At 38.1% G+C, this 10591-nt stretch overlaps 1 protein-coding gene across 7 annotated transcripts in view; it reads left to right on the forward strand.

Moving 5' to 3' along the window:
• Nucleotides 1-10591, forward strand: part of DOCK7 (dedicator of cytokinesis 7) — a 220635-nt gene that overhangs the window by 124347 nt on the left and 85697 nt on the right. For all 7 annotated transcript variants that reach the window (XM_011941023.1, XM_011941032.1, XM_011941041.1 and 4 more), the window contains 3 exons: nt 2234-2373; nt 8920-9089; nt 10076-10230. In XM_011941023.1, the coding sequence (XP_011796413.1) occupies nt 2234-2373; nt 8920-9089; nt 10076-10230 (465 nt within the window). The remainder of the gene's footprint in view (nt 1-2233; nt 2374-8919; nt 9090-10075; nt 10231-10591) is intronic.

The following is a 10591-nucleotide window of genomic DNA, read 5'->3' on the forward strand; positions in this document are numbered from 1 at the left end:
CTCAGATATGCAAATTGTGTGAATATACATATATTTAAAGTCACTTTTGTGAAGAAGAATTTTATACAATGGAAAAAATAGCACTTATTGAATAATAGCTATATGATAAGCTCAGTTCTGAGTGCTTTATAAGTATTAAGTCATCTAATCCTCAGAATAACTCTAAGAAGGCGAAGTCTGTTATTATACCCATTTTGCAGATTAGAAAAACAGAAACACAGAAAGGTCACTGAGTAAAAAGTGGCAGAGCCAGGCTTTGAACCAAGGCTTTATTCTAGAGCCCAAGTTCTCTCTTTTTTTTTTTTTTTGAGACGGAGTCTCCCGGGCTAGTGTGCAGTGGCATGATCTTAGCTCACTGCAACCTCTGCCTCCTGGGTTCAAGCGATTCTCCTACCTCAGCCTCCCGAGAAGCTGGCACTACAGGCGTGTACCACTATGCCCAGCTAATTTTTGTGTTTTAAGTAGAGACGGAGTTTCACCATGTTGGTTGTGCAGGATGGTCTCAATCTCTTGACCCCGTGATCCACCGGCCTCAGCCTGCCAAACTACTGGGATTACAGGTGTGAGCCATGGCTCCTGGCTGAGCCCAAGTTCTTAACCACTGTTTTGTATTCCTTTCATAGACTTAATGCACATGTGAATGAATTCACCTAAATAAACTTACTAATTTAGATGTTTTCACAAATTGGGTTCTCTGAAACAGACACGAAGAATGAGTCTCAAATGCAAGATGTTTTTTAGAGATCAATACCTGTGAAAGGAAGTGGGGGATGAAGCATAATTGAACAGAGAAGTCAAACTGCAGTGGAGGCATGACAAAGCCCTGCTTAACTCTCTTGTATCCAGAAGCCCCAAAGGAAACTGGATGAAAATTGATGGGTTTTTCAGTGGGTGGTACTTGACTTCAACAGCTAGTAGGGTCTCTGTAGATGAAAAAGTGTTATTGTAGCAGGTAATATGTACGTCCTCTTTTATAAATTGAGATTAAGAGATTTTGTGGTTTTAGTATCAGAGAAGCCTGTATTTTCCTTTCTCCAGTGAAACACTCTTTCTACTGTATTGTTCCTGAGGCAAGGAGGCTACTTTCTTTGAGCTCTTAATTTCTAAAGTGAAAGTTAATCTTAGTACTTCTTAATTTTGTTTTCAATATATTTAATTCCTGAATAGGATTATGTAGGTGATATCTCATATGCTTCATTTAAAAAACAAAATTTACACTTCAGCTAGAAAGACTAGAAAACATCAAAGGGTGCCCACAACTTTTCATTTTATCTTTGTAAAAAACATCTTCTGGATCAGCCTATTTTTCCACAAACTGTTCAGTCTGGCTAGCATGCCCTTAATCTAATGGATGAGGCTGCCCTTTTTCTCTCTTTCCCTATCCTCTGCCAAAGATGTAGCTACACAGACAGATTAATCATAAATATGATTGCTAACACCCTTAAGGAAGCATATTTGTTTATATCTAACTCCTTACTGAACATCTCATTGAGCCAGGAAATGCTCATAGAATTTCTTCTGTTATCTTGTTGCCCACTTTCTCAGCTAGCTACATAATTTTCAGATTCTATTAGATAACAGAGACATCACTCTTTTTTGGAAGGCTAGGAAGAGTTTTATATTCTCATTAGGAGATGATTTTCGCCATGGAGAAATATGAAATCTGTTGTTGCTCTAAGAAACCCCACGTGAGTCCTCAATATGGACTGTATCTTGGAGAATGCTATAATATTTTGCAGTATTAAGGCGTTAAAAAAAAATCAGTAGACAACAAAATGATGGTAATTTTCCAGAGATAGTATATTCTGTGAAGAACAGTTGTACTGGTGTTTCAAATTTCTCTGGAAGCCAGTAGCCTTAACTATGAATATTTCTCTTATACTTTGGGGTAAGTGCATCTATGTCATTTGGATTTAGTTGCTTCTTTTTTTTTGTCAGAGTGTGATACTGAAAAGTGGCTAAGAGAATAAAGGGGAAAATGAAAGTATATATGAAAAAAGAAATGTAAAATAATTAAATTTTCAATGGTTAATTTCTTTAGTAAAGTACTTAAATTAAAAAGCAATCTCATTATAGTTTCCTGTCCCAAAAGTCTGAAAAGTCGCTTTCGTTAGTGTTAGTAATATCAAATAAACTACCCTAGGAAAAAGTATTTCATTTCTTATATTGCTCTGTCTGTAGGATGTTTTGTTGCACTGCTGTTATAGTCTTGTTCTGCCTCACTCTCCAACAGAGTTCTGGATTTTCTACGAATGTACAAGACCAAAAGATTGCAAATATGTTTGAATTGTCCGTGCCTTTCCGCCAACAGCATTATTTGGCAGGACTTGTGTTAACAGAGCTGGCTGTCATTTTAGACCCTGATGCTGAAGGGTAAGTAGAACAGTTTTTACCTTGTAGAATATGAGTTTGATTTTGAACAGTGGACAGAAGTATTCCACTCACATTTCCCAAGGATTAGGAGACTAATCTTTCACCCTCTTTTTCTACTTCCCTCTTCTCTAAGTTTCTCACTTATCTGTTTAATCAATTTTATGAAAGACTTTTTCTCATATTTTGTCACCTCTGAATTTGGGATTTGTCTTAAAATTGGTGGCATATCATGATTCATTTAGTACCATTCTTTTTCTTCTTAATAGTATGTAAAATAAATTGTGCATATTAGTAGATAGATTTGTTGATATAAAGTAAGTGCTTTTCTTTTTCTTTTTTTTTTTTTTGAGAGGGAGTCTTGCTCTGTCACCCGGGCTAGAGTGCAGTGGCCGGATCTCAGCTCACTGCAAGCTCCGCCTCCCGGGTTCACACCATCCCCCTGCCTCAGCCTCCCGAGTAGCTGGGACTACAGGCGCCCGCCACCTCGCCCGGCTAGTTTTTTGTATTTTTTAGTAGAGACGGGGTTTCACTGTGTTAGCCAGGATGGTCTCAATCTCCTGACCTCGTGATCCACCCGTCTCGGCCTCCCAAAGTGCTGGGATTACAGGCTTGAGCCACTGCGCCCAGCCAAAGTAAGTGCTTTTCATTTGAGGAAAATGGTCTTTGATTCCTTGTCAGAAAAATTTATCCTTTTTTGTTTGTCTGAGATAGATTCTTGCTATTGCAACACCTCAGATATGCAAATTGTGTGAATATACATATATTTAAAGTCACTTTTGTGAAGAAGAATTTTATACAATGGAAAAAATAGCACTTATTGAATAATAGCTATATGATAAGCTCAGTTCTGAGTGCTTTATAAGTATTAAGTCATCTAATCCTCAGAATAACTCTAAGAAGGCGAAGTCTGTTATTATACCCATTTTGCAGATTAGAAAAACAGAAACACAGAAAGGTCACTGAGTAAAAAGTGGCAGAGCCAGGCTTTGAACCAAGGCTTTATTCTAGAGCCCAAGTTCTCTCTTTTTTTTTTTTTGAGACGAAGTCTCCCAGGCTAGTGTGCAGTGGTGCGATCTCGGCTCGCTGCAACCTTTGCCTCCTGGGTTCAAGCGATTCTCCTGCCTCAGCCTCCTGAAGCTGGGACTGCAGGCACATGTTACCACACCCAGCTAATTTATTTGTTTTTGTAGTAGTGATGGGGTTTCACCATGTTGTCCAGGCTGGTCTCAAACTCCTGACTTCAAGTGATCCACCACCTCAGCCTCCCAAAGTGTTGGGATTACAGGTGTGAGCCACTGCGCCTGGCCAAAAATTTATAATTTGCCATCATACTATGTAGCATTTCATTTCAAAAATTGCCCTATAAACAAATGTCTTTAGGTTTTAAAAACTTCCAAAGTTGTGTACATTTTTAAAGGATGTTTGGAAATTGATGTAGTTAGAAAAGTGTGTCGTCTGATGAGGTGATTTTTGTTTGTTTGTTTTGTTTTTTTGAGAATAGGTCTCACTCTGTCACCCTCATCCAGGCTGGACAACAGTAGCTTGATTTCAGCCAGCTGTAACCTCTGCCTCCCAGGCTCAAGCAATTCTTCTGCCTCAGCCTCCTGAGTAGTTGGGAGCCCACTTCAGCCTCCCAACATGCTGGGATTATAGGCGTGAGCCACTGCACTGGCCTGATGATTTGAATTTATAGAAATAGCTTGATGTAGCCAGGCGCAGTGGCTCACACCTTAATCCCAGCACTTTGGGATGCCAAGGCAGTCAGATCACTTGAGGCCAGGAGTTCGAGACCAGCCTGGCTGACATGGCAAAACCCCATCTCTACTAAAAATAACAAAAATCAGCCACACATGGTGGCTTGTGCCTGTAATCCCAGCTACTCGGGAGGCTGAAGCATGAGAATTGCTTGAATCCGGGAGGCAAAGGTTGCAGTGAGCCAAGATCACACTGCTGCACTCCATCCTGGGTGATAGAGCAAGACTTCTTCTCAAAAAAAAAAAAGAAAAAGCTTGATGTGTTGTTGTGGTCCAGCATCCTATGTATGGTATGTCCATCTTAATACTAGGACCATAACTCATTTGGGTAATAATGGCTTAAAGGTTTTTTTTCTCATAGTAGGAATAATACAAGTTTATAATGCAGTTTAGCCTCATACAAGAACTCCAGAGAACAAAAAGAGATACTTTAAATAGGTTTTTACAAGGGTCCTCTGATATATTTATTGAATGAATAAAAGAGGAGGTATGTCAAGTTCTTAGCAGTATGTCAGGGGCATAGTCAATACCGAATAAATTGTGAAAGGCCAGATCTGCAAGTGAAAGACATGTGTTTTTATAATGGCAACTTCCTAAGTTTGGAATGTATTTTAAAGAAATAGTTTTTCACCCTGTGTTCTAAACAAAACTAGAGGGTCCTGAAGAGGTGCTTAATTGGTTTCCGTGTAGATTGGGGTGGGCAGTGTGTGCAGACTTTGGAGTACAGAGAGGACAAACTAAATGGGTGAAACTCTGGGCCTTCCACCCCTGCTTGGCACCACTTTTATATTTTGCCATTTGACAAATGACTATGATGTCATTAAAAAAAATAATAAAAGAATCTGTTGTTTGGGGAAAAACACTCTAAAAACAACTTATCTAAACATACTAGCTTTTTAAAATAACTGGTATAGCTCACTCATTTGAATCTATATTTTCAGTATGTTTACTTGGTATATGAAGGTGTTTTTGGTTACAATAAATAGAAAATTCTTCCTTCAGCTGGCTTTATTAAAGGAAGGAAATTTACTATTTCAAAATTGGAAGAAAGATAGGATTTTTATTACTTATTATTTATTATTTTTGGTTTTAAGGAGCAGAAAGTTTAATAGGCAAGAAAGAGGAAAGAAAGAAGAAAACAGCTCCCTGGTATAGAGCCGGAGGGGGCTCCGAATGGATCAACCCCCAGAAAGATAGGTTTTTATCACAGTAATATCATCAGTTCAGTGATACCATCATGATTCCAGTTCTTTACATTTCTTACCTCTGCTGGAAGTGTCAACTTTATCCTAAGGCTGGAGCGTCTCATGACTGCAAGATAGTCTTGCATATAGTTGCCATATATAGGTTCTTAAGGCCCTGTATATCTGGCTCTTGTCTTCTCCTGCCACTCTCTTCCTCCTCACATACCAAGATCTGGCCATGCTGGCCTACTTTCTGTTCTCTAATGTGCCAAGCTCATTCCCACCTTCAGGCCTTTGCACATGGATTTTTCTCCCCTTGAAGCAATGTTGAACAGCCCTCAGATGTTCACATAGTCATTTCTTGCTTGTGGTTCTTCAGGTATCTGTTCAAACAGCATCTTCTCGGTGAGATTTTCATTGATCACCCAACCTAAATTACAGCCATGTTGACCAGGCACAGAGGCTCATGCCTGTAATCCCAACACTTTGTGAGGATGAGGCAGGAGGATTGCTTGAGTCCAGGAGCTCAAGACCAGCCTGGGCAACATAGTGAGACCCTGTCTCTACCAATAATTTTTTTTTAATTAGCCAGACGTGGTGGTGCATGCCTATATAGTCCCAGCTACTCAGGAGGCTGAGGAGGGAGGATCACTTAAGTCCAAGAAGTCAAGGCGGCAGTGATCACACCACTGTATTCCAGCCTGGGTGACAGAGTGAGACCCTGTCTCAAGAAAATTAAATAAATAAATAGGCCAGACGTGGTGGCTCATACCTATAATCCCAGCACTTTGGGAGGCTGAGGTGGGTGGATCACTTGAGGTCAGGAGTTTGAGACCAGCCTGGCCAAAATGGTAAAACTCCATCTCTACTAAAAATACAAAAATTACCTGGGTGTGGTGGTGCATCCCTCTAATCCCAGCTACTCAGGAGGCTGAGGCATGAGAATCGCTTGAACCTGGGAGGCAGAGGTTACGGTGAGCCAACATCATGCCACAGCCTAGGCAACAGAGCAAGACTTTGTCTCATAAATAAGTAACAGCCATGTTGCCCTTGTCACAGTCATTCTTAACCATATAACCCTGTTTTAGTTTCTACAATGCACTTATCTGAAATTTGCTTGTTTATTATCTGTCCTCTCACAGTAGAATGTGAGCATGTGACAGCATAAGAACAGGCACCTTGTCTTTCTTGTTCAGTGCTGTATTCCCAGTGTCTTAGTATTGTGTCTGGAACAAAGTGGGCACTTGGTAATGTATGTTAATTTGATGAATGAATGATTAACTGTAAGAAACTCACATCTCACCTTTAAATTTTACTGTATTGGGAGGTATATAGATTATATGCAGCATTGTTGTAGAAAGATCCTTGAGAGGAATGTTTGTCTTTTAACCCACATGCTTGCTATATTCAAGAATAATTCCTTAAGTGGCAATAATATGTTCTATAATTAACCAAAGATTTGCTCTTTAGAAACTTTCATTATAATTAGAAAGTTAAGACTGCAAAACAGTACACTATGATTAAATGTTGGTTTTGTAGTACATGGTTCTTTAGAAGATGAAAGGATTTATATTCCTTTATTGTAGCATTTATAAAGAATTGAAAAATTCTTTGAATTATTGAAGAATTATTGTTTTTGTGTCTGTGTTTCTCTCTTGCTAAAGTGAGCTCCTTAAAAGTGGGGAATGTCTTATCTTCAACATCTAGAATAGGATATTACAGATCTTGTATTAATACATATTTAATAACTGAATGGGATTAAGCAGTCATATGAAAAGGCTTTATGAAGACGAGTGGATAGAGTTTAGATAGATTGAAGTATGAGTATGGTAGCTGCTGAGAGATAAGGAACACCTTTGGCAATCATTAGTGCTTATACAGGAAGTCAAAGAGGAGAACATGAAAAGCAACTGACCAGAATCTAAGCCTTGGGAATAATGATGGGGAGTCTGGGGAAGGTGGGAACTACTGGAGAAAATCCTGAGAAGATGACAAAGTGTCAAGTGGAGCTGGATAATGAGATCTGAGATAGGTTCGCTAGATGTGGTTCTTAACAATGTTTAAACGTATACTTTCCACCCACTGGCCCTCCCTATACCCACTAGTCAATAAAAGGGAAACATGGGCCATGGGGCTTGGCAGGAGGCCACCCAGTGGGAGAAGGAGGAGCCAGGGGAGGTGTCTTATTTGACTTTCTTTTGGGAACGCAGCATGTTTTGTGGCTGTACTTGCGGCAGTTACAGCACAGGGGTGCAGGTGAGCATAACCCTTGAGGCAGATCATCTTGTCACAGTTGTGTTTCTGAGTGAGCTGGTGCAGGCAATGCCCAGTGGTGCCACCTTGCAGGCAAAGCACCACGTGCAGGCAGACTCTTTCTGGATGTTGTAGTCTGAGTGTGTGGCCATCTCTTAGCTGTTTGCTTTCATGTGTTTAAAGCCTCTATAAAAGTATACTTTATGAATAAAGAGCTGGAAGAAAGAATAAAGAATCTCCATCTAGATTTCACATACAGCTTTGTAAAATGGCAGATACAATCAAGGGCTTTGGAGGAAGACTACCTGTTTTCTAGTCTCAACTTTTTAAAGTGATGATGTATTTTCAAGATAGGAAAGACACATTTGAAGAAAGAAGGGAAGAGCATAATGAAGGGAGACATTGAAGCTATTGAAAAAAGGTGGGGTTCATTGAACATATGGAGAAATTATTTTCTGTGAGAAGGTACACTTTTTCTGAGACAAAAAGGAAAGATGATTTGTGAGCTATAAAGATGGAATTGTGTTAAAAGACCTGGCCAGAGCAAATTCAGAATGGCTCTTCTTTCCTAAGTTGGAAGTAAGGTCTTCAGTTGTGATTGATAGTAAGGCTTAAGGAGAGAGAGTGAGATCTGAAACTGCTGGTGGATGCAACATTAAGGGCCAGTTGAAGTTGGAGTAGATAAATTTTAAATTAGAATGGTTTGCATAGTTAAAGTGCCATCAGCTTAAGGAGAGACAAAAATGTTTAAGTGAAAGTGACCCTTGTTAGTGTATTAGCCCATTTGAAACTGAGGGGGATTGGGAGTCTAAAAAAGTTGTAAGGGCCCAAATGAGGTATATTAGTAAAGAAGTGCAGTTTAAATAGAGATGTCAAAGGCAACCCCAGCCTGTGGGCTACATAATCCATTAGGTAGGGGATTTTTCTTTCAGAAAAAGGGAATAATTTATTTTTGGTAAATGTGAAAAGATCTGATTTGATGAAATAACATTTACAGCATTTTAAAATTTACCTTGTTTAGCTTCAAAATGTAACTATAAGTAGTCTTAGTTTCTTTATATTCAAATATACTAATAAGGAGTTAATATAAAAATATTCAGATTTAATTCTAAGTGAATTTATATAGCATTTCCTTTTCTTCAATTCTTATTTTACACATTTTTTACATTTTTATACATTTAATTTATTTTAAAATGAGAAATGTTTTGTAGGAATGGAATGCATGCAAATATATGACAGAGGTAAGAAATTGAACAAAATTTTTTCAATACCATGACTTACTGTTTGTTTTAAAAATGTTAGCTAATCTCTGTGGCCTTACTGCTTTTTTCCTTTGTCATCTTCTTTTTAAATAGACTGTTTGGATTGCATAAGAAAGTCATCAATATGGTACACAATTTACTCTCCAGTCATGACTCAGACCCGCGGTACTCTGACCCCCAGATAAAGGCTCGAGTGGCCATGTTGTATCTACCTCTGATTGGTATTATCATGGAAACTGTACCTCAGCTGTATGATTTTACAGGTACCTGGTATAATTAAGACAGATTTTAAAGGCAAAGCTCAATGTTTAAAAGTGTTAGAAAATATCTCAAGGATGAAGATCTTATTTTAGGAAAGTAAGAATTGTGCACTGATAAAAGTAAACTATAAATATTTAAGTATATTGCCAAAAAAAAACCTTTGACCATGTGAGAGAATTCTGTATAAGATTGCTTTAAATAGTTCTTATGATGAATTTTAAAACAATGATTTTATAGCAATTCTATACCTACTTTTTAGGAAATGTTTGTGTAAATAAACATGCACTGTACATCTGAAAAAATACAAGAAAACTTGACAGATGTTTACCACCATCAGTTTTGACTTTATTCATATATATAAAATTGAAATGAATATTCACTTGAATATCAGGAATTATGTTAATTGCTAACACCAGGTTAATAAGTTGAGTGGTATTACTTCTTCAAAACTAGAACCTACAAAGTTTTATTGCTCTTGCTTTGCATATTTAGAATTTACTTAAACATAGAATTTAGTTTGCAACAATATTTTCGTTAGGGCAAATGAGGGAATTTAAACTAGCAATTAGCCCGAAAGCTTCCAGTTTAGTAAAACAGAAACGTTCCCTGAGTATCTAATGTGTATTAAGAACTTCAACAGGTGCTGGTGTTACAAAGATAACCAACTATTTGCCTTTAAGAGACTGATAGTTGAGCAGTCTTTCTAGTATTTTGATCACTAACATGAATTTCCTTACCTGAAGGCAGAAATGTTCCTATTCTTATATCTTCTTTGACTAGCAAGTTAATGTTCTCTATAAACTATAAATTATTACCATAGCAATGAGTTACTGTTAAAGATATTTAAAATATTATCTAAAAGAAGTAAATCTAGTAACTATTACCTGTTAACAGGTTATTCTTTTAAAGAATAGTGGAGAATAGGAAAAGGAATTAGTTCAACTAAAGAGTTTTATTTATTTTTTTTTTTTGGACTATTTTTCTTTAGAAACTCACAATCAACGAGGAAGACCAATTTGTATAGCCACTGATGATTATGAAAGTGAGAGTGGAAGTATGATAAGCCAGACCGTTGCCATGGCAATCGCAGGGACATCGGTCCCTCAACTAACAAGGCCTGGCAGTTTCCTCCTCACGTCAACGGTAAAAACAATCCTCCTACAGAATTTTTTTTGCTAGAAAGACAAATATTTGGATATGCCCTTAAGTATATGAGATTATTGTATCAACTGATGCAGAAGTACTCAGTTTTATTTATGAAAACATTAAAGTTCCCAGAATATTAACTGTCTTCTACCAAACAGTTTTAAAAATGATTACCTCTTGGGAGGCCGAGACGGGCGGATCATGAGGTCAGGAGATCGAGACCATCCTGGCTAACACGGTGAAACCCCGTTTCTACTAAAAATACAAAAAAAAAAACTAGCCGGGCGAGGTGGCGGGCGCCTGTAGTCCCAGCTACTCGGGAGGCTGAGGCAGGAGAATGGCGTAAACCCAGGAGGCG

This window comes from Colobus angolensis, unplaced genomic scaffold (assembly GCF_000951035.1).
Source record: "Colobus angolensis palliatus isolate OR3802 unplaced genomic scaffold, Cang.pa_1.0 Scaffold102, whole genome shotgun sequence".
Classification (NCBI taxonomy): domain Eukaryota; kingdom Metazoa; phylum Chordata; class Mammalia; order Primates; family Cercopithecidae; genus Colobus; species Colobus angolensis.